Source organism: Trematomus bernacchii, unplaced genomic scaffold (assembly GCF_902827165.1).
Source record: "Trematomus bernacchii unplaced genomic scaffold, fTreBer1.1, whole genome shotgun sequence".
In the NCBI taxonomy this organism is placed as follows: Eukaryota; Metazoa; Chordata; class Actinopteri; order Perciformes; family Nototheniidae; genus Trematomus; species Trematomus bernacchii.
This window is the reverse complement of record NW_022987641.1, coordinates 1225564-1250626: the sequence shown is the minus strand read 5'-3', so window position 1 is coordinate 1250626 and position 25063 is coordinate 1225564. Positions and strand designations below refer to the sequence as shown.

Sequence of the window (25063 nt, the reverse complement as noted above, 5' to 3'; positions counted from 1 at the left end):
AGTCCCAGCTGCCTGAGCAGAGCTTCTTTGACCTCCAGCAAACAGTTCTGTCTTCATGACTGTATCCCCATGCAAAACACACCCTTCACTCCTGCAACTGCATCCTAAAGAGGGTTTGGATTTCATTCAAATCACATCAGTCACATTGTTATCTGTTTGATGGGATGCAGTTTAACAGAATCAGAAACACAATTTGGCTGTCAATCTTTGCTCCAGACCTTTGATTTTTCACCAATTCCCTTCAGATCCACATGACACATGCTGCTATGTAATGGACGTATTTTATCTCAGGATACAGTTTCCGCAGATGAAGAGGATGATGAAGTAGATGCAGACCAGCATGCCGGGGAAGGACGGTCCACCGTACGCCATGATACCATCATACATCACAGAGTTCCAGTCCTCTCCTGTTAGGATCTGTGGATTCAGAAAGAAAAGAAATAAAAGTCTCACCCCTTTCACAGTTATTTATCTAATTCAATTGTAATACAAACTAGATTAGAGTGTCTAACTTACATATGCCTAAACCCTGTACCTTATATGTATATGGTCTAAATCGGCACCTTATCAAAAGACATTTATTCATATTTATACATAACTAAGTACATTGATCTGAATTGTGTATTTATTGAAACCTCATGCATTTTACTACTCTTTGCACTTTCTGGTTGTATGCAAACTGCATTTCGTTGTACTCTGTGCACAATGACTATAAAGTTGAATCTAAATCAAAATCTAAAATGAAATGACTTTCTGTTCTGTAGAAATGTAGGAGTCAAAGTTCATCATTTCAAGTCAGGACAAGATGAGAAAAAAAGAAAAACACGGGAGGGAAACAAGAAGCAAATAGAGACATCTGCCTCACCTGAAACACGGTGAGCAGAGACTGGGGGAAGTTGTCAAAGGTGCTGCGTCGGGTCTCGTCAAAGTTGAATTTTCCCCCGAAGAGCTGCATGCCCAGCAGGGAAAAGATGATGATGAAGAGGAAGAGCAGAAGCAGCAGGGAAGCGATGGAGCGCACAGAGTTCAGCAGGGACGCCACCAGGTTGGACAGAGAGTTCCAGTATCTGGGGGGGGGGCACAGACGTCAGGTTTAGTACAAGTCAAAATAATTGAGGCCTTCATCAGGGCAAGTACAACATGGTTCACTTTGGTCTGTTTTTGACCCGTGTTGGCAAGTACTCACATGACCCGTATAGACCAGTAAGTCACATGTTTTAAGAGGACAGGAAAAGTGACATTGAAGACCAAGAGCACCAGAGGGAACGACAACAAACGTCTATACTAACCTGGTTATTTTGAAGATTCGCAGCAAGCGTACGCAACGTAGCACAGAGATGCCCAGAGGAGACATAACCTTGGTTTCCACCAGAATGGTCTCAAGAATGCCACCACAAACTACAAAGCTGTCGAAGCGATTGAAGAGCGAAACAAAGTACGCCTGTGGAGATTTAAGACAGAAGTCAAACTTTAAGCGGAAAGTAGTGGAGGGAGGAGTTTCTCTTGAAAGTCTTTGAATGTATAACAAATATTTTCACATAGAACTTATTTTGTAGATAAATAATGCTGTGAGCCACCGACCTGCAGACCCAAGACTGTACATCTTTAACAGCATCTCGCCGGTTGAAGAGTGCTAGCAACACCTTGTTTGGCAATGTCTACAGAGGAGGCAAGAAAGGGAGAAAGGGGTTAGAACAAGGAAACTAGGGACAGAATAAAAAGGACAGCAAAGGAAGATTAGTGGAAAAGGAGAGACAAGGCAAAAGTAATGTAGCTACAAACCAAACAAATAGGGTGTATGTATGTGCGTACGTACCTGTACATCAGTTAACCACTGAGGCTATGCTGGTGATGTTCAGAGGCGGACTGGTAAGAGTGTTGAGGAAAACCAGAAGATGACCAGCCAATAGAAAATCTGCGATTTGACCGCTGCCCGGCACTTCCTCCTACACAGCCTGTTCCACCTCCGAGAGTATCGACTGAGGAGGAAGAGAAGCGCAGATTGAGGAGAGAGAGAGAGAGATGGAGAGGTGAGAAAAATATGGGAGAGAGGAGACGTAGTGATGAGGAGGGAAGTGGGGAAAACAGCAGAGAGGCAGGAATGAACAATGGAGGAAATGAAGAGGAAGATCACGGGCCCATGAGAGAAGAAATAAGAGGAAAAAAAAATGTTAAAAATTAACAAGTGAAGAAGAGAGGGGGAAAAAAACAGCAGAGGAGAGAGAAAACAAAGAAAGAGTCAGTTAGTCTGTCTGCAGCGTAGTGATGACATCACTCCTTGGTCGGTGGTTGTCTGTTTGAGAGCAGGAAATGTTAGTCATCCTCAAAGACGATTCACACCAGAAGGAGATATGCACCATTAGAGGGGAAAAGAACAAATGCTTATCCTGAGGAAATGATTGGAGGCTCAAATTTAGACGGAAAAGTGTTATATTGTGATTCAACTATAAGGGAAGATCATGGTTACAACAAGAAGTAGATCATTTTAGTTTTAAAACTCTATTATGTCTTCTATTTAGACAGCTGAGCATTTTAAGCTAATTTGCTCTTTTTCTGCCCTCTAATAAATACACTTTATTGATTTGAATAATTGCCAGCTTCACGTCCACTCAAGGGTCCACTTAATTTAATACCTACACTTGTGTACCAATGTTCGAATAACTGACATTTTTCCAGACCTTAGTTCGTGGCCAAAAAGGAAAATGACTGCCTTACAACAATTCTGATATTGCTAAGATAAAGGATTGTACTACACGCTTTCACAGCCACTTAAGTAAGAAAATCTATCCAACCAATCAGCTTTTATCCATAGCCACGTAATGGATCCATACCATAACTGCCCAAATCAATTATCTTGTTTGAGAGTATATGAGTATATTGATGATTTGTACTTGACCCATTTCTCTATTGGCCCCCTGCAGCACCAGAGATTTGTCAGCATATGAACACAGCTAACCAGGAAGTGTAATTATTCCCTGCTTATACAAAATTCATGTTTCTTCTGTTTGAGTGTGTGTGAGCTATTTAGAGTCACTTATGGCACACAGCAGCTTTGGCCATGGTGCACACACTGAATGTTACATGAGACACGACTCACAGCAACAGAACAAGCGGACATGCATTGTTAAAGAAAGAGACATGTCCCTTTAATGTATGTGATGTTATTTTTGAAACATCTTTTGAGGCTCTTCAAAAGAACCTTAGTTACAAAACGTTGTCAATATTAACATGTTTCTGTCTCTAAAGAGGACAAAACACCTCTTGGTATTTTAATATGGGTTGGAAAATGTCTGTTTTAGGAATTTGGGGATAATATAAGTACCACAGCAGAAGAGACATTAGAGAAGGTGGATTAAGGGACTATGGTAAACAACATGTACTAACCTGAACTTGGATTTGGAGATCCTATTTCTGGAACACAGAAAACAGAATGGAATTATACACACACATAACACACATATAGACAGGTACACAACATGGAAGGGGTGTTTGGAGAGGGGTATTTGATCTTGAATTGACATTTGTAAAATCAACTCTTTTTCGAATCAAATCACCCCAAGCAAACACATACAGTATACAGTGGCATCCAGTCAAGTGAACAATACAAGCTTTAAGTTTGGATTTCCTCCAATCACTGAAAAAACATAATTTATAAATAGACAAATGTCTGTTGATTGTTCACCACTGTAACAACAAAACATACAGAGTACGGAAGACAAGAGATTATGGAAGATTTTATCTGGACGGAGAAGAAAAGAGGAGAGGAGAGGAGGAGAGAGGAGAGGAGAGGGGAGGAGAGGAGAGGAGAGGGAAGGAGAGGGGGAGGAGAGGAGAGGAGAGGAAAGGAGAGGAGAGGAGGAGAGGAGAGGAGAGGAGAGGAGAGAGGAGGAGGAGAGGAGAGGAGAGGAGAGGAGAGAAAGAGGAAATCCCGCTGTAGAAATTCAGACTGACATATCAAATGATATCTGTTCATATTTAAATACCATGATTTGACCATGTGGGCTTAATATATAATATGCTGGTATAAACTGATGTTCCTCTTTCAGGCAAGGGTTGTTTAAGGATAACAAAACCTTATGCACAAAAAAGCACTTATGTTTGGTGAATACGAAGATCAGATGTGTACTGGTTTGTGTATTTATGGCTCCTTTTGTTGCATTTAAATTGTATTGTAGTGCTTGTATTCATATAAATAAATAAATAAAAAGAGCGTCACACACTGTAATGACCTTTTAGTGAGACGAGTGTCCTGACTCGCTCTGTAGCAGCAGATGAATTGACGGACTGGCTGGCTGACCAAAGCAATGAAGTGACTCACTGCCTGACTGAACGGAGGATAAAATGACTGACTGGCTGGATATGGAGGCTGACAGTACACGCGTCTCTCCCCTCCGTGTGCCCGTCTCCATTATGGAGATCAGCAGGCGTCCAAGTAGCTCCAACCCCGAGGACTATGTCTACGGCAATGTGAAGAGACACTCGCTGCTGCTAGTCCAACCTGTTGCAGTCTCGCAGAGAAAAGATGAAGACTCGTATTTCCAGTCCTGGCAAGGTTTACTACTCCTTTGGGTTTGGGACAGTCTGACTGAGAGTCACTTATTTAACGAAGACCTCAGGAGTCATTATTTTAAAGCTCCTCGTGGACAAGAGAAAGGAGATGGATGCTAGAATTGAATACGCTTTTATTTTAAAAACCAAATGAGGAATTATTTTTAGATTTGATGCACGACAGCTTTTATAGTACACAAATACGAAAAAGCATTTAGTGCTTTTTCTTTTTCTAAATATGAATCTTTAATGCACACAAGATGTAGTGCTATCTTGAGCTGCAGCAATAAGTCAATAGAAAGAAAAGGAACTAAGGAAATAATGGAAAAATTATGATGGCTTCACTCTAACATTTATTTGGCATTCTGAGCCGAGGTTGTGTCAGCTCAGGAAGACACAGATATGATGCCTTCTTTGTTTTGAGTTGTTTTGGTCTGACGGGACAAACACAAACAACATAACAAAGACAAAGTAACAGATGGACAGCGAGAGTACAGATAAACAACAGTGTGCCATCCAAGTGTGCCTCCAGTGTTGTTGATTTAGTTTTATTTCACAACCATTCCATTTTAAATGTCTATGTCGTACTGCACATTAACTCTCTCTATTCACTTCTATTCTGCTCTGATCTCAGAGCAGTTTGTGTGTAGGTGTGTTTGCTTGTGTGTGCTGCTGAAGTGGTAAAGTGGGACCGCCAGGGTCATGCTCCTGCGTGGCCTTCAGTCTAAGAAAGAAAGCAACGCACATGTTGAATAATGTAAAAAATGAAGGAGAGGGTGGGGAGCAGGGGCGGGTGAGTCAGCTGTTCGTGAGCTCCCACAGGGGAGGGGGGGGGCACTTCACCAGCCAACACAAAAGGTGAGAGTGAGCAGAAACAGACGGAGAGAAGAAAGGGAAATAAAACTGGATTACATTTAGATGAGATGAACCATGTAATGTTCTTGGAATTTTTAATGAGTCCCTAATGAGGGTCAACTTCTTAAATATGAGCCCAAAACAAATGTTCAAATTGGGATGTTGTTTATTTTTAGAATAATAAAAGAAAAAGAATAAGGCACTGTGGTTTAGAGAAGGTTTAATTCCTCATAGCCTGACCTATGTCTAATGAAGGTCACAGATTATTCGGAGGTAGAGAAAGAAGAGTAATTTCCTTTCACTCTGCTCTCCTCTAACCAGCCCCATTGTCGGGATTCTTCCAAACCTCTTTGAGCTTGACAAGGTCCGTCCTGGTGACCTCAGTGAAGGACGGAGCCAGGACAGGCCTCTCTTACCTTGTCTAACACTAAAGTGCTTATTGAGGAGAGAGGCAGGATGGAGGTCAGTCTTGGGACAGACAGAAGGTGACCATGAGAGCTGGGGGATAAGAGAAGGAGAAGAGGGTGTGCATGAGAGAGGGTGAGGTACTTACGCTAGCCGGGTACAGCAGGTCTCCCCCTCCACGTCTCCCCCGGGGGCGTTGTCTGTGTTGACGGATTCATTCTCACTGGCTGGCATGCTCACTGAGAGACCGAGGAGCAGAGCACGAGGAAGAGAGGAAGTGACAGAAAGGGAACAAAAAAAGAGAAAGATGAATTAACACGCTATATTGTATGCTGGTCTTTTATACATTATTATATCTAAACCTTGAGGACTCCAAACGTTCAGTCAACTTTACATATATAGTACTACACACACTTAAAAGGCTATAAAGTGCATTCATTCCTATTTAGTGAGGAGCTGCACTATTTTAAGTCCCACTATTTTAAGTCCCACTATTTTAAGTCCCACAATTTCTATAAGAATAAAAAGTGATCTTTCACAAAAGTAAAATGTAAATATTTGCACTGATTGCCTAACTAATTAGAAACTAACAATATGTACTGCTAAGGGATCCTGGGAAACAACCTCTGCAACAGCTATTAGGAAGGATTTCAACTTCTAAGCTGAAGGATTGCTTAACTCTGTGTGAGCTAAATCATTAAAAAAGCCTTTTGTGATTTAATAGCTCATGGAGATTGAAAGAAAAAACACGCTTGGTCTTTGGTCTGCAAACCTCCCGGAGGATGTCGAAGCTTAATTGCAGCCAAGGTTTTGAGAAAAACTGGAAATGCTTTTTATACAGTCATCTATCTAAACTTCAATCAAGCTGTGAGAGATTTGGCAGGATTTCTGTCAATGCAAACATCTGAAAATAAATTAACTTTCCAAGATGTTTTTTTTTGTGGGAGTTTGCAAACAGGTGGGAAGCTCAGTGAGCCCAAGCTTTCTTAGTTTTGTCACTTTGTCCTTATTTAAAGACAGGTGTCATGGTGCATAAACATGGAAGGATGAATACCGGGGGAGATGGAGGTGGTAAAGAAAGAACAGAAGTCATTTGAATTGGTAGTTAAGGATGGAAAAGTGTTAGGAGGATAAAGAAGGAGAATAGAGTAAGATAACAAGTGGTAGTAGGGAGGGAGGGATGGAAGCATCATGGGAGGTGTAGATGGAAGGAGAGGAAGAATAGGATAAATGTGGGAATTGCTGTTTGAGGGACTGATACATTGCTTTTTATTGCTTCTGTCAGTCTTTGCTCGCCTGCGGGAATAAGCTGCACTCCCCTCACTGTCACCTCAAACACTTATTGTATCACCCTGTGGGTACAACAGTCAGATACTGATAGGAATCTCAATGCGTCTTGTATTAAAGGAAGATATCCCCCGTTAAATAAAGCCAGACCCACTCTTGCAAAACGGCTTTAAACACAAAACCAAGGGACATGATCGGTACTTAAGATGAGAGGGCTTTTTCAAAACGGCTTTTTTGAGTAATTCCAAGATATAAAGAGCTTGCCATGTAATCATGCCTGGGCTCTTGTATATAAAATCGCTTTCAAAACACAATTTGAACCCTGACATTGGCCCTAATGCATAAATATTGCAAAAATAAAATTGTGTTTTATATCAAGAGCTCAATAAAAAAACTGAAACCTTGACTTTAACTAAATGTATTATGTCAACACATCGCACATAACTGTATTAGGTTAGTTGAAAGCAATAATATGAACTTATACCTAATATTTAGTATTAATTCATATTATTGCTTTCAACTAACCAAATACAGTAATGTGAAATCTGTTGACATGATACATTTAATTAAAAGCAACATTTCAGTTTATTCAGTGCTGCTTGTAAGCACTTAGCTAGCATAATACATTAAAGTAAGCTCATTGAGTGAACAGCGTGCTTTGCCACATGCCTTGTGATGGATGAATTCTGCGGTGGAGATCAGGACGGTCTCAGTGAACATTAAGGCCTCTGCTGTGAACACGCTCAATGTTTCTCACTTCGCCACGTGCCACCTGCTGCTATGCTACTTAGTTAAAAGCACTCGGGGCCCTCGAGTGTCTCTCGAGGCTAAAGACTTTCAAATATATTACCAGCCCTGTGCCTTCTCCTCAATGGAGCTCTGAACTAGTTTAATACCTATTGTTAGAGTAAACCCCAAAGACTTGAGACACAGAGAGGAGGAACGAGATGAAAAAAAAACTAAGGAAGGATCAAGGAGCATGGGAGGGAGAGAAATGGAGGGAGAGGGAGAGTTATAAGAAAGACAAGTTTTCAAGGCAAAATAGGAATTCATTAACTCTAACCAATGTTGGCATGTGTGAATGAGAAAATATATTAAATAAAAGCATTGAAAATAAGGTAAAATCATTCACTGAAGTAGTCTTTTGGGGAAAACAAAAATGTGTGTGTGTCCTCTAGTGCAGTGGTCCCCAACCACCGGTCCGCGGACCAGTCGTTTACATTTTCGCGTGCCGTGAGTTATTACAGTGATACCTACCAGCCCAACTCATGGAAAACCGCCCATCTGGCAACACTGAGCACAAGAGCAATCTGGACTCTGGAACGTCATAATGCTGTGATTTTTGTTTGGATTACTGGTCTGGGGGAAGCTTGCGAGTGTGTGTGTGTGTGTATTTTTGCGTTTGTGTGTATTGTGTTTGTTTCCCGGGGAAAACACTCACAAGAAACACCGGCTGTTGTTATGCCTGCTGTGACGTTAAGTTACTCAGTTCTCCACTTGTAATTATGCCGTTACAAGCTTCAAAGTTGTATTTATCATCTGAATTTGCCGAAACAAGTTTAATATTCTGAAAGCCAAGACTTTGTTTATTTGAAATCAGATGAAAACAAACTGTCACGGAACCTGCCGTGTTAGTATGATTACTATACACGCCTTGCATTCATCATTTCAGGGAGGGAGGGGGAGCAGCGCTGCGGAAGAGCAGGGTGCGAGTGAGAGGTGCCTGTCATCTTCCCTACAAGCTTCAAACATGTATTTATCGTGTGATTTTGGAAATAAAAGTTTAATATTCTGAAAGCCAATACTTTGTTTATTCAAAGGTCCCATGTCATGCTTTTCTGGTTATTACCTTTCCCGTGTGGTTGTGTGTTATGAAGGTTTTTCTGCATGTAAACAGTCTGCAGAGTCACAAACCCTCAAAGTACACCCTGTAGCGAGTAAAACTCTAACACAGAAAATACCTGTCTATGCTGCCCCAGAACGCCTCGTTGGAGATTTATCTTTTTCCATTGTTTACTTCTTGGGTATAGTGACGTATTTCTGGTATAGTGACGTAACGTAACGTAACGGCTCCGCAGATTGGTCCAAATCAAATCAAATGGACCAATCCGCAGAGCCGTTACGTTATGTCCGCGGAAGCGTTACGTTTGGACCAATCCGCGGACTTCCTCACACACACACACTCAACGCTGCGAGGAGCGGGACACTGTGAGCTGGCTCACTGGTGTGGGGTCGGCAAGACATCGAGACGCGGAACTCAGCCTGAGCACACACACAAACTCCCAGCCAGGCTGCGGGTGTGTGTGTGTTTCGGGCTGGGTTTCGCTGTGTCTCCTGTCTCGCAGACGGCCACTGGGCTCACAGGGAGGGGGGGGCAGGAGCTCCAACAAGCCGTTTAGGACAGAGAGTGAATACACATACTATACAGAGATGCTGTATGAGAAACCAATGTGAGTTTGGAAAATTGCACAATATAAATGTATTTTAGTATACCTCAACAATGGAATTATGATCAGGAGAAATGGCCATGACATGGGACCTTTAAAATCAAACAAAACACCCGAAACCCAAGAATCTATTTTTTTACGCAAATCCACGTTTATTCTGAAATGAGCCGTTGCGACTTCCGACTGATTTCGATAGAGCGGTTAATATTAAACCCACAAAAAGCCCCGCTAAAAACAAGCTGGAAAAAGTGAGTGCAGCACAAACTTCTATTAAGAGCTTACGGAGTAGACTGGACATAAGGAACACACTTCGGGTGTCATTGTCTCCCATTACTCCTAGATTGGACCGGCGTATTGCAGAGACACAAGCTCAGGGCTCCCACTAATTCAGCGTAATAATGGTGAGTTGTATTTTTATGCACTTTATATTTGTTTTTATGCCGGTGTTCAACTGGTTATTGTGTTAACTGGTTAGATCTGCTTACGGATTTACTTTGATTACCTCCTTCTTTTGCAGTGCGAGAGACTTTGAGACAGCAAACTGTGTTGAGTCAGTGTGTGAACGGGCAGATTGTCTGTAAACTGCAGCATATAAATGAAGCCTGCAATTAATAAATAAAATCGATTGAACTATAGCTGAGGCAATTAAGGTCTGAACCCATGCTCTGAAAAACGCTACTTTACATGCATGTTATCTAATTGTCTGTGCCGCGGTGCCGTAGACACGTTTTTATTTGCTGCAATGATATGCCTTTGTGGTGTGTTTGATTGCAACATTCAACCCAATGGAAAATAGCATACCAGTTAACACAATAACCAGTTAAACAGGAACACAGGTCGTATTATTTTATTTCGTCATATTTATCCCCCCACAACTTGAAGGCCGGTCCGCGAAAATATGTTCTTACATGAAACCGGTCCGTGGCGCAAAAAAGGTTGGGGACCGCTGCTCTAGTGTACAGAACAGATTTGAGTGAACATACTAAAATAGCGTTCGAGCCAGATATTATTCGTCAATGACACCATCTGGTAATTTCCAGACATTTTAGTTGATCAAATGTTTAAAAACAAACCCAAAAATGACAGTGAATTCATATTTATTATCCTGTACCAAATATAACATAATATTTTGAGGATTATCATGCAGTCTATTTATTACAATCATCTTATATTTTGAATTTTAGTCTCTCTTTTTGCACACTAGGCAATTGTCACATTATATGGGGATTCAATTAACTAGTGAACTGCTAGTAAGCATGCACTTATCAGTAGATGAACAGTATCTTACATTTATACTCAACAATATGACAAGTGCTGGGTGAAAATTATAAAAAGGCTAAAATTCAAATTTGGTAGCTATTTCTGTATTGTCCTTGACAATCAGAGCTAGCATGGCTAACGACAGGGCAGGGGGGTTTTAGGGAAAGGAATTTAAAACAATAAGAAGAGGACTGTGGCATCACACATTTTTTGTAGTCATGTACGGTGTGTAAACCGCACTTGAATTGTTTCATGTGATGACATTGTCCTCCTGTTTATTTTTTTTCAGGCAGATGCGAACAGTTTCTCTCCTACGAACCTAGAAAGGAAAACGGTGGCTGCATCTCAATACAGAAATTAAGTTTTCTCCTCATGTCCTTTTTCCCCTGTACTGATAGTTCTTGTATTTTTCGATTATAGGTGATTTGAAGTTAAGGGCCATGAAACACGGTCAAGGTTTTAATGCAATGAAGACATACAATGTTGGCAGCAGGATGGAAAATGATTGGCAAATGACCAAGTCTCCACTGCGAGACGGTATTTTTATATATGGCCTCGATATAGGGTAATTGTTTGAGGTGAACAAAAGGGGTAACAAAGACAATGAGAATAAACTTATTTACAGTTAAAGAGGCAGCCACTGAAAAAAAAAAACCAGTTCCTAATACAATGCAGGAGAAGAGGAGAGGATGAGGAGAGGAGGTGCGGTTCGCTTGCATGTCTAAAATAACGTTTCCAGTAAATGTTTAACTAGTGTTGAACCATGCAGACAGACGCACACGCCTTACGAATGAAAGCCGCATTTCTCTTCACGGCTCCACGCAGAGAATGAAAGCGGCTTTTACCTGGGGATAGAGAGCACGGCTCAACAACACAAACACACACACACACACACACACATGGATACACACACAAATAGCACTTACAATCAGCACAAATACAGAAATGCACACAAACATCATATTCAAAAACACATAATCACATTTACTCATAGCGCCTCTGATGACATGCACGACCTGTTGGAAGGAACCATGAACGCTTCTGCAAAGAAAACTAATTTCTTCTTTACAGTCACACCTCATTACATCACTCTATTAATATCATTTTGGACAAAAAATATGACTACCTTTTTCTGTTTTGTACCATTTAGTCTGTTTCATTGCCAGATTCTCTATGGTAAAGAGAAATTACAATGCAGAAAGAGAGAGGGAAAGTGGAAGTACTCGTGTTTTTCGAGTGTCAACATTCAAAAGCAGGTTGCAGTGCTCTTTTCAATCAGCAGCACTACGTACAATATATCTCTCCATCATAATCTCCTTCCTCTTGGCCTTCACAAAAGCCATTGTTTGCTGTCCACTTCAGCCCTTCCTCTCATAGTATTTGCATCATTGTGAACCAGAACATTCCTCAGCTCGCTCCTCTGTACCGAGATATTTATATTGTTGGATTCAGCTCATTCTTTTCAAGTGATTTACATACGATTGTCCAAGCATACTGTAAAAGCAATATCCTTTGAGTGAGTCAATGTGTACTGTGCTGCTCATGTAACACAAGAAGTTCCCAATGTAGGATCAATAAAGTATCCTTCTATTTATCTATCTATCTATCTGTAGAATAAATACAACTGCATTCAGAGATATGAAGCATAAAATATAGTAAACATCCGGTACACAAACATTTACATCCAAGGAGCGCACACATAAAAATCAATCCTCACAAGTAGGTTTCATATTTCAAGTGAAAAAACAGGACATTTAAAGACAAAAACATGCTAAGCTACACGTGCAAACAGAGATGACATATTCTAAAATAAAAAAGCTTTTTATGATCTATTACGACAATGTCAAACAGCAAACGCAGGACAGCCAATCTACTCATGCCATTAATACACAATCAAAAATGTATCTTGTAATTTACTAATTTACCTTTATAAAGGCCAAAGACTTTAAAGGGGCCGTATTATTCTTAATTTGAGGTCCATATCAGTATTTAGTGCCTCTACTGTGACATGTTTACATGCTTTAATGTTCAAAATTGGCTTTATTTTTCTCATACTACCTACATTAGTGGAGATGGAAAAAAAGACCATGACAGAATGGTTTGAAGTATGCTGACACTTTTTTAAGAAGCAACATATCTATTGAAAAAATGTTTAGATTAGCAAAATAAAGCTACACTTCCATCTTATATACTCTCCATGATTATCACAAATAAATGGAACATTAGAGTGGGCATAATTGAAATATAGTTTTATAACTGGGAAATTAGCCATGTTGGCTAAAGCTGCCCCATTTACAGTTTTTTGTGACAGTGGATCAATGGGGACTGTCCACGACACTATAAACAAATAAACTAAACTAAACTAACAGATAAACAAGATACCTGAAGTATTTTACTCCTCAGTATGCTCTTAAGGAGGTATGTTGACCACCGCCCTTTCTCCTAAGCAGTCGTACTATGAAAGACAAACACAACCATGATCACGACTGCAAAAATCATGGAAACATGTGTCCCGGCACAGAGATGCACACATACCATCCTGATCCTGAGGGTCAGCAGAGGGGCTGAGCCAGGCCAGCTTACTGCTGTTCTCCCCCAGGTGGGCAGGGGACACTCCTGCCAGACAACAGCAGCAGGAAGCCAAGACAAGAGGGTGGCATGCAAGGACAAGATGGCAGAGGGTGACCACATGCAACACACACAGACATGCACATGCAGTATGCATGAGACGACAGGCAAATGTGCATACTGCAGCGAAAACACATCAAATGATATATATACACATAAATAAATAAAGCACTAACACAACATTCATATCACATCACATATCATCACAGTTGAGTGTGTATGTGTGTCAGACAGGATTGCAGACTCAGAAAGGATAGCTGAAATGTTTTAGAAACTTTTGACCCCTGCAAACTCACTAAAACCTGTGAAAATCAATATAGTGAATTACATTGACTACTCTTTTACCTGAAACAACCCCCCCCCCCCACACACACACAGTGATTTGTCTTCATGTGAGCACACTATTCATAATCATAAAGCCTAGCCGTAGCCTATCATGTGAAGATGGGATGATTGATAGACAGGTAGAAAGGTGTGTGTGGTCTCTGTACGAGTGTGTGGTCAAGTACTATGACTTGTTCTTGTCCCAGGTACTGTCACACCCACACACACACACACACATACATACACACACACACACACACACACACACACACACACAATATTTATATCCCCTTTTTATCTCAACATCTATTCTCCCTCTCATCTCTCTCTCTTTGCAATCCTCTCTTCTATTCTCCATATCTGTGTGTGTGTGTGTATGTGTGTGTGCTCCTTGGGCAACAGACACACACTGCCCTCATTCATCTTCCCAAAGGAGGATCCATCCCATCGAGGAGGGGGCGAGACATAGCCATAAGAGAGCAAGTGCTTTCTTTTTTTTTACCTTCACAAACAGAGGGATGATTGATCTTTGAGGTGGATAACTTCTGATCACATGTATCAATCATGCTGTCATCTAAAAAATGTATCCTGTTTAATAATTGTAATGGATTTAATCTCGCACGAGACAAACTAACTACAGACTACAACTATCTTGGGCTTGTCTTGACATAGCACATTATGTCAGTGATCTAGAACAAAAACAATATGAATCTAAGAGGCACTAATTGTGTGATGTGACATTTAAAAATAGTGTGCCCAATTGGGGCCACATACTGTATTTGTTTGTTTGTTAATGCGCCACACACTGCTGATGTGTTCTGCCACACTGATTGGCCCAGAGGAGCACGGCGCTAACAGGTGAAAACAAGAAGATTTGTTACGGATTAGCCACAGGAGTGCTGTGCCTTATTTTCATGTAAATTGGGTCATTGCTCATTCAACCATAGTAATGTCTTGAGCCTAACTGAAAGATTAGATCATAATTTTTTTATTATTATCTTCTTCCCTTGCCGATCATCAGTGTTTCTCAGAATGAGCCGCAGCCACCTCTGCATATTTAGTCCTCATCACTCATTGATTCATCATCGATGTGAGGAAACGGAGCTCCAAGCAGTTATAACAGAGTTCACAGCACATACTGAACAATGCTTGTTCAGATATAGTACAGGCATTGTGTCAAACCGCTGCCTCTCTTTCGCATTATCCCTCTCTCTTTTTCGATCTATCTTCTCTGAGATCAAACCCCCAGGTCAAAAGAGGCCACTGCTGAACTCTCCCTCCCCAGGAAACAAAGCTCACTCCTGGGGAGACTTGTACCATGTGTGGCTGCGTCTCACTGGAGAGAGACAGGGTGTTCATTTGTGTGTGAACATTTCTGTCACAAAAGAGTGTATACCTACAGTGTGTGTGCTTGTGTGTGTGCCTGTATGTATGTGTGTGTGTGTGTGTGTGTGTGTGTGTGTGTGTGTGTGTGTGTGTGTGTGTGTGTGTGTGTGTGTGTGTGTGTGTGTGTGTGTGTGTGTGTGTGTGTGTGTGTGTGTGTGTGTGTGTGTGTGTGTGTCCAGAGGCTATTAGCTGCAGTCTGACACATTCCACTAATATCTAAACAGGTTTTGAGGGAGGGTTCTTAGCCAAAGCAGCAGACTGTCAGCCACTCCATCAGTCACTCACTGCAGTCTCATCGTCATTCAATGACGATGAGACTGCAGTGAGCTCAAGACCTACAGACTAAACCCTAAATCTGACACAAACACGTGCGCAGTTAACCTCACACCTTCTTATATATGCCAATACTACCACACAACAATTCATAAATCACACACACACACACTTGCATCCCGAGGCGAACTGCAGGAAGTAAATAGATCGACTCTCGCCCTTGGCATATTTTACCGTTAAACACACAGACACACACACTGTAGTACTCACGGTTTCTAGGTTTGTCATCGTCCATGCCCTCCTCTTCATTCTCTGGGTCAATGTCTTCAGCCTGAGTGATCCAGTCTAAATAGCCCTATATTCACCACACATATGAACACACAAGCAAAGAAAACACTGGCTGGTTAGCAGTGCTTATCAACAAAACAAACATTGTTTCTATCAAATGTTATGGCATTCATTATGTTTCTCAATGTTCCCTATTCTTATACTAAAAACTGAGATGATTTAAGGACATATATTAGTAACAACAACAGACAGCATCTTTTTTTATTCTTAATGTTAATTAATGTTATTATTTTCAAATTAATCTTAATATATACACTTGGCTGTCTCTTTGATTTACTCTTTTATCCTCCTCCATCCATCTGTAAAGAATGTGTTACCTATTAAAATGTATTTAAATAAAGTTTGCTTTGATTTCTATGGTTACCTGGCAGTAATTAACATTGAATCTTAGTTGCAGACAAAGACTCTTGCAGCCTCAATTAAACATGCAGAGAAAGAACCGCCTACCTTGAGGTCCTCCTCTAGCTGCTGTTTTTCTCTGAGTTTCTGGAAGTCACCACGTGCTTTGGCCTTCTCTCTCTCCTTGGAAAACTCTCTGGGAGGAGGGAAAGAGGATGGAGGGGTTTGGGGGATAGAAAGAGGGATAGAAAGGAAACAGTGACAGAGGGAGAGAAAAAAGAATCTGAACATCTAAACTGAAGTGCAAATCATGTGACAATGCTGTGATAATACAGAACATTATTCAGTGTGTCAGGACAGGAAGGAGGGAAAACCTGCTAAATAGAGAAAAAACATGTGAAGAGAAACAAGCTCTGCCAAGGAGATACAGTGTTAGTATGCTAATACAGATGAAGCACGCCCAGACAGACAGAGAGCTGGATTCACAGCTCAGACAATCCAATTCATACAGATATATTGTTAAGCAGCCAAGAGATATACAGTTCCAATCAGTTCTGTTTAAAAGTTGGTAGACATTGTAACGCCTGCATAAACACACAACGTCAAATAAGCTGCAATTTGATTTGATCACATCAGTAATACACTGTTTATACCCTATCATTGACAATCTATCTATTTGTGTAAACTTGTTCCCACTGATTTACAAAGTGTCGGAGTTGATGAAGCCGTATTCTAATAATTAAGCCTGGTGCACTGTGAGAATGTGAATTGAGACACCCCGAATGACTGACCAAGTGTGGATGAGTGCTAGTTTTATTAACTTAGAGGAGGAGAGGGTTTTGAAAAAAACACTTAACAAATTTCCCTTACAGTAAGTGTCAGTTACTTTAAGCTGAGTCAGGATGCTTTTATTCTGAAAGTATCACCTGCAGCCAAACATTGCTGATGAATAGACAAAACCGCAGAGTTGTTGTCTATTAATAGAGGATCCCTCACACATTTAGGCTAGTGTCATATACATGCATTGCTTTATCCCATTGTTATAAGTTCATAAAGATTTTTTTTATCTAAAAAAAATATATAAAGACTGGATTTAGTAATAATCTTTGCTGATTAGTCTTATAAGTGTTGCTGTCCCAGGGCCCCAGGTGCTCCCGAGCCTGCTGCGAGTTTGTGCAGTGCATCCCAGGGTCTCCCCCCCGGCTGCAGTGCCTCAGCCTGCTCCCGTCAAATTGGAGGAGAATTGGGTCTGCAGCGAGGGCGTCCCGCTCCACCGAGCCCCTCACCTCTGGCATCTCTTTCTTTCCGTCACGACCCAGAGGTTTTTTAGGTTGGAATGACGATAGATAGGTTAACTGAAATATTTATTTGATGCTTTAACTACCTTTTTATGCAGCATTTGCAATTCTTTATGTAGAAAATAAAATGATTGAAGTGTGTAAAAGTAGACTTAACATAAACTAAGTGTTTAAAGTCCTTTAGCTACTAATTATGGAGCAATCTGGTTATCTTTTTTTTAATTCTTATTGATATAGAATGATGCCAGCTTTTTAGGGTTTGTCAGGATTTTGGATGTCATGTGGACACAGAGGACATAAGCAAAGTTGATTTAACTTTGGCGGTGGTGGCGAAGTCCATAGGGACTTGGCTTGGCAACTGGAAGGTCACCAGTTCAAGTCCCGGCAAGACCAAGTGCTACCGAGGTGTCCCTGAGCAAGGCACCGTTCCCTACACTGCTCCCCGGGCGCCGTCCACGGCAGCACACTGCTCCTAACACTAGGATGGGTCAAATGCAGAGGAACAATTTCGTTACATAGTACCTGTACTGTGAAATGACAAAAAGAGCCATTTATTATTATTATTATTATTATTATTATTATTATTATTATTATTATTATTAAGACAACTAAAATTGATGTTAGGAGAGTGGGAAATATTTTAATTATATGATGAAACCTGGTGAAATTACTTCCAGGTGTCAGGAGGAAGAAAGAAAGAATTAAAGAACATTTGATTAATCGGCGCATTAGGGGAAGGTCAAAGTCAGCTTGGAGCCAAATAATTCATCGGGAGGAGAGCTGACAGGAGCTGTGAGGCTTGAGAACATTTTCAGCTAAAATGTGTACGGATACACACTCCAAGGTCCATTGACATTGCAAGAGCCTCCCTGCTTCTTATTTTAAATAAGATGCAGTCAGTGGAGTTCCCTGATGGTCAGTTATCTCACACCATGTCATCTTGGCTTTGGAAATCACGGAAAAGTAAGCTGCGTATGCCATACAGTATGTGTTTTAATAATGTTAGATAATACATTACAATAATGGCAGATCCTATTTGCACCCGGGTGACTACACTGAAAAAACTGTAACGTTGACTTTAATTAAATGTATTAGGTCAACAAACTAGACATAATTGTATAAGGTAAGTTGGTAGCAATACTATAAAGTTGAAATTCTAAATATTAGGTTCAACTTAATATTAATGATTTCAACTAACCTAATACAGTTATGTGTAAATAGCTGAATACCTGTCGTGTTGCTATTTTCTCCCGGGTGCAAATACACACTCCATAATGTTTATTTAAGTGGGGCTTTGCAGCTATGGAAGTTTCACACTTACAGCATCCAAACACGTTCCCTGGAGAGCATCACAGGATCCATAATGTTATGTGTCTATTTTTCATAGATTTCTACAGTCAGTCTATTGCTTGGAACAGAATCAGAGAATGTGTGTGAGCCTGTCAGTGTGTTTTCTGTGTGACATTTGGTAGAATGATAGAATAAATCACAACTACAGACAACACAGTCACATACACAAAAGGCAGATCAATGAGCATTAGGACAAACTGCTACAGTTGTGCTTGTCATAACATTAGACCCAATCTTATTGATCTGTGGTTGTGTGTGTCAGTGTGTAGTATACTATGTGTGTGTTTGTGAGAGCAGAACTCTCAGTGATCACTCTCAATTTACTATTCTCAACATCTCTCTTTTTCCCCGTAAATGGTCATTGGATTTTCTTCATTTGTCCCCTCATTCTCTCTCAGACAGCCTCATGCTTCTTTCTTTCTATTTACACATTACATCAAATACAGACAAACACCGTCACACCCCATGTTTCTGTCTCTGTCCCCGTCGCTCTCCTTCTTCCTGTTTGGCTATTAGTTAGTATGCCAATCTGAGACCCACACACACTGCATGGAGGAAGCAGTTGGTAAAAGGTCAGGCTGTGTAGTGTGATGACAGCATCATTAGTCAGAAGTCAGACAAAGAGTCAGACAGCCAAACCCCCCAAGCTGTTTGGACCAGATAGACCTCTATTATTTTTCCCACAATGCTGCTGCCACATCACTGTGGGTATCGAGTCAGATACAGGTCAGTCAGTCAGGGGTGAGACACTTCACTTCTTAAGTTCATCTTAACCTACGGCATGTGAAGAAACATGAAAAACAACAATCCACACTAAGCTCTGTTTCTTCTATAAATCATATTAGAAAATACCTGCTTATGGCATGAATGATTTCACCCACTTGTCGCGGTTTGAATCCATGCATGTCCAGATTGCCATTAATTCATCATTTTATTTTGTTAGATACTCCTGAAATCGTGAAATTACAAGAAGCAAGTCCATTTCTAAGGTATGTCCAAAACATGTTTACAAGATCACAGTGAAATTTCATTTTGACTACTAATCAGTTCATTCTTAAGACTAAATTGACATTTGTGCCCGATTTCTTTTTTTAAATGACCCTCCATGCGTTACAGAGATATTGCATTCACGATATTGGGGTGGTTGGAAAAATAATTGTGGTACTGCGTAATCCACATACATGTAGTTCTTAAAACATATTGGACATAATCGTAGATAAAATGAATTCATGTTAAATTTCCCTTTTGTGTGCTGGTATGTATTTTGTTTCTTGAAAATACCTTCCTTTACCAGTTAAAAAAAACACAACACCATTTCCTTTCAGAAGCAGGAAAGACAGACAGCAAAGCTCTCTAAGAACGACAGTGTGAAGGAGAGGGAAAGAAGTTAGTCTCAAGTGACCTTTGACCTTGCCCTTACCCGCTCAATACCCCCAGAACCAAGTTTAGCACAAAGAAGGATCCGATGATGATTAAGGTGACAAAATACACCCAGGGCCAACTGTAACCTACTGCGTCATTCACCTGGTGGAGAGACGGAGGCGTGGGACACAGGAGGGGAGACAAAGGATGAATGCAAGGGAGAAGGGTGTGAGGAGACAGGTAAAGATGGAGGGAGGAAAATAAGCCGAGTAGAGAGCAGTAAGGGAGGTTAGGAGGGAAGGGAGGAGGGGCAGAGGGAAGGGGTTAGATCCTCAGTGAAAGTTCCCAACAGATGGAACTGTATCCTTCTGCAGGATTCCTGCTGGGATAATGCATTTATAGTATTTGTCAGAGTCACTTAATGGGCCACATGGCAGCGTATCTGACCGGCTGTATTCAACTTTAAACACCATCAGTTGAGGGCATGTAAGGGAAGGTTACAAGCTTACATCCCCCGAAAAGAGTTCATTTAAAACCCTGTGAAGAGAAGGCATTTTAGACACTTGAAGACAGTGCAGCAAGACTCCCATGGATTAGACATTACAGGGTATATGCAGGAATCCTGAAGTCAAATTTAATACCTTTTAAGGTCTTTTTTAAGACCCTTTCCATACATTTTAAGACCTCATCGCCACTTCGAGTTCTTACCGGTTACATTGGCGACACACTTTACCTCACATTTACTATATACAGTATTGATTGTCCTTCCTCCTTATCTTCCAACCATTTGGACGCAAACTTGCATTTCCCCATAACGATGTTGTTTAACAACCGGCGTAAACGGACCTTCGCGCGCTATCAAGCAGTGAGCGTGCGATGTCCTGTTCAGATGACGTCCAATCCAACGGGATGCCATAAATAAACTACAAAGAATCACACTACACACCTACGCAATGATTACATTCAGGCAGACTTTAGAATACAATCTCTTTGGACAATTTATATACTTATTGAAAACAAGCTACAAATGTAATACCTTGGAAAATGCCGTTTAATACTTTGTAATACTTTTTAATAGCCTTAATTTTCGCTAAATTGATTTATCAACTTTTAATACTTTTTAAGACCCCGCGGACACTCTGCATTATTACTGTCATCATGACAGCTTATTCTCTCTTGATGCAAAAAAAAAAGGATTTTATTATAAAAAGCCACAAAAAATGAGTCTTAGATTTAATTAAAAAATCTTTTCATTTTTAAATCAAATTTGTGGTGTAAAATATTATAATGTTTATTATTGCTATTATTTAATTGATATTGTTATGGCGGTTATAGCTTCTATGAAGAATTATAGTCCCTATTCAGTGCAGGCTTCCATCCTATAATTTCCATTTTTAATGCCATGTTTCCTTTCAGACTTCACTCTGTCCTCAGAAAAACCTTTTTTGCCTGTTGTGTTTTCCCTGTTGTGCAAGCTTTTTTAAGTTCCATCTCTATAGCTGACCTGAGGGGTGAATTATTAATACCCCCAGTGTGTCCCTACAGGCCGGGTGGTGCTTGTACTAAAATAGTGTGACTTGGCCGAGCGGGGTAAAACTGCACCCAGCCGCTGGAGCAGCATTTAGTGAAACAAAACATACACACGCCTCCATACAAATACACACGCTGCTGCACATACACAAACAATGTAAGCAGATGCTGATAAGCACATGAGACAAACATGTATGACGATAACCAACACATGTAAACAAACATGGCGGATCTGTTTATGCAGTCATCTCTTTAAGGAGGAAAAGGGGTATCTTAAAACTGAGCCTTGGAAAAAAAAAACGTTTCAAAAGAAGAGTCCAGCAAGTGCTTGTGTGTGAATGTGTCTCTCTGTAAGGCTTCTGACAAAGGACTGAGTGAAGCTGGAGAGAGCGCTCAGTTCAGTCAGTTCATCTTTCCTCGACTGTAGAGCATTAAGATCTTTACAAGAAGAGATCTAGCTCTACTTGTACTGGAAGACTGCTGATGTGAGACTGCCTGAATCCCCCTCCTCTAATTTGCATTTGATGGCTTCAATTGAATGTACCAAATAATCTCCAAATCAATGCTAATAAGACTACTTGTATATTAAGCTGTACCGAAATATTTGGGACGGAATGTTCACCAATATAGCCCACTTTGACTCTTTAGCCAAGTGTTGCAACTCTTGTATAAATCCCTTCAGTGTGTAGTAGTCTCCCATTGAAATGCTGATGACAGGGATTACAGTATTAAAGGCTGTAGCATGTTCATTTTACAGCATTGGATTCTGGATTTATACAGCAGTTGAACTACGCAGCTTATTACTACTATGGTCTCCAAAGAAGGATATTATATATAATCAAAATGTTAAGAGAGTAGAGTTTATGTGACGTTATATTTAGAAGAAAATCATGTTTTACCTTAATTAATACTGCCATGTGAAGTTAACTTCAACTAAAAAATAATCATAATAACCATAATAATGCCCAATAAGTGGTGTGCTTTTATAGTGGATAACCATGAATTATTTCCATTCTATTCCACTATTTAGTGGTTCAATGGATCCTCCGAATCAATCACAAACTGCACTTCAAATGTCTGTTCCAGGGAGTCTTGTTGCATGGTCAATAATCACATATTAAACACTTTGCACCGTACACCCTCATCACAAACAACTCACATACAGACATTTGTACACACATGACCACAGCACAACCTCTTACCCGCTCAACACCCCCAGAACGAGATTGAGAACGAAAAAGGAGCCGAAGATGACGAGAGAGACAAAATAGACCCATGGCAGCTCATAGCCCATAGCATCCTGCATCTGAGAGACGAGAGACATGGGAGAGAAACAGAAGGAGAGAAGAGAGCGGTTAACAGGGAGAAGGTGGTGGAGGAAGGACAATGGGGAGGGAAGGAAGAGAGGGGTGAGGACAATGGGTAAGGTACATAGAGAGAACGAATGAGAGGGGGCAGTAGAGGTAAAGGACAGAAAGTGTGTAAGAGAAGGAATCAAGGTAGGAAAAGATGACAGGAAGGAAAAAGGAAAGAGCAGTGCATGTTAAAAAGAGCAGTAGGAAGATATGGCCAAGCAGGAGTGGCAGTGTTGTGTGATAAAGTGTGTGTATACACCCTGGTGTCTGGTGTTAGAGAGCACAGGCTGGACCAACCACAATCAAGCAGACACTAAACAACACTTAACTGCTTTTGTAACTCAATAAAAATCCTGAGCCCTTATTTAAAGTGTGTGTTTACATAAGTACACAATTGCTTGATAATAGTTATCTTGGAGAGGTGGATTGCCCTTAATTGACAATGAGTGTTAATGCTATACATTTGTCCATAAAAACAACGACACACTGTTATAAGTGATCTACTGCATGTGTATCAATTAAATAAATTAAGGGGCTGTCACATGGACACATGTTGAACAGAACGAGACAACAGAAGAAACGAGGGTTGCTATCACAGCAGATGTTGGATGTCATTAATCTATAGTCCTGAAAATGTGAGACAATGAAAACTATGGAAACGCAAGGCCCAACACAAGAAAAGGTTTGGTGTTGTCTAAGTGTTTTCCCATAATCATACATACTCCGGACAAATAGGTCCCATTCATTATCAAGGCAGCTGGATTCCCAAGCGCTCTAAAAATGAATTGTATGATTAGCACAGTGTGTGTGTGTGTGTGTGTGTGTGTGTGTGTGTGTGTGTGTGTGTGTGTGTGTGTGTGTGTGTGTGTGTGTGTGTGTGTGTGTGTGTGTGTGTGTGCACACAGGAGGTGGCAGCAGACAGGGCAGTTACAGTAGGGGTGTAGAGTAAGCTCTCTGCTCCGTGTGTAAACATACACACAGAACTTGCACACACACACACACACACACACACACACACACACACACACACACACACACACACACACACACACACACACACACACACACATACACACACACACACACACAACTCCAAACCAAACAGACATAGCTAAAAAAAACCTTTCCCAGATCTTACCAGTGTAACACATTATTCCATTGCAAATGAATTTCTTTAGAGATGTACTAATCTAATACATAATTGTATCCTTTAATATTGTGATGGCTAGCCCCACCTTGTCCCTCTTACGATATGTATTATTTTCATCACAGAGCTTAAAATCAGTTTCTCTGAAAGCTAAATCACTAGTGATCTTACAGAAACCTAGGATGTCATTCATCACATGTTAACAAAGGTTTGAAGGTATTTTAAAACTCTCTATTGACAATATGAACAAATATTTTCTGATCAGATGCATCCTAATTTTACATATTTTTGATTATTTTGTAAGATGTTCATACTTACCAAAACACACCTAGCAAGCAGAAACATGTATCTTCTGGCTAGGATCCTACTTAGGATTAGTACATCATGTGAAAACTCTAGATACTGGATAAGAATCGTTCTTTGTGAAGTGGACTTATTATTCATTCATCGAGATGGAAAAGAGTCCTTTAGGATAACGGAAACAAAATAGAGTCATAAATGCTTTAAGCGTTGTTAAATAACCTTCGGAGATAACATCATTATTTCAATTTCAGAGAAAAGGATGCTGAGCTCTGTGACCTGAATATAATCATCACACATTAGAAGTGCAAATTGAGGCTATTAAATGAATGGAAATTAGCACAATGTTATTGCCCACTGGACATTTGGTTATATAGAGTTGTTTTCACAATCCTAATAGACAGTATTCATCTGTAACACTCGCAGTGAGACACAGCATTTAGAGAAAAGAGCTTTGAAATGATAAAACATTTCAACGTTCTGCTAGCAATAGATTAACGTTGAAGATAGGTGAGTGAACATTTATTAAAGAGTATGAACATTTTATTTAAAACACTTTTAACATTAATAGCTCCCTTTTAAAAGTCTGTGTGCACTCAGTGCAGCTATATCACCGCATTA

At 40.4% G+C, this 25063-nt stretch overlaps 1 protein-coding gene across 1 annotated transcript in view; it reads right to left on the bottom strand.

Moving 5' to 3' along the window:
• cacna1c (calcium channel, voltage-dependent, L type, alpha 1C subunit) overlaps positions 1-25063 on the bottom strand; it is a 141773-nt gene that overhangs the window by 36376 nt on the left and 80334 nt on the right. The window contains 11 exon segments of the mRNA XM_034133322.1: positions 297-417; positions 866-1067; positions 1290-1446; positions 1588-1624; positions 1626-1658; positions 1817-1979; positions 3385-3411; positions 5957-6047; positions 15684-15768; positions 16209-16296; positions 22843-22946. Of these exon segments, the coding sequence (XP_033989213.1) occupies positions 297-417; positions 866-1067; positions 1290-1446; positions 1588-1624; positions 1626-1658; positions 1817-1979; positions 3385-3411; positions 5957-6047; positions 15684-15768; positions 16209-16296; positions 22843-22946 (1108 nt within the window).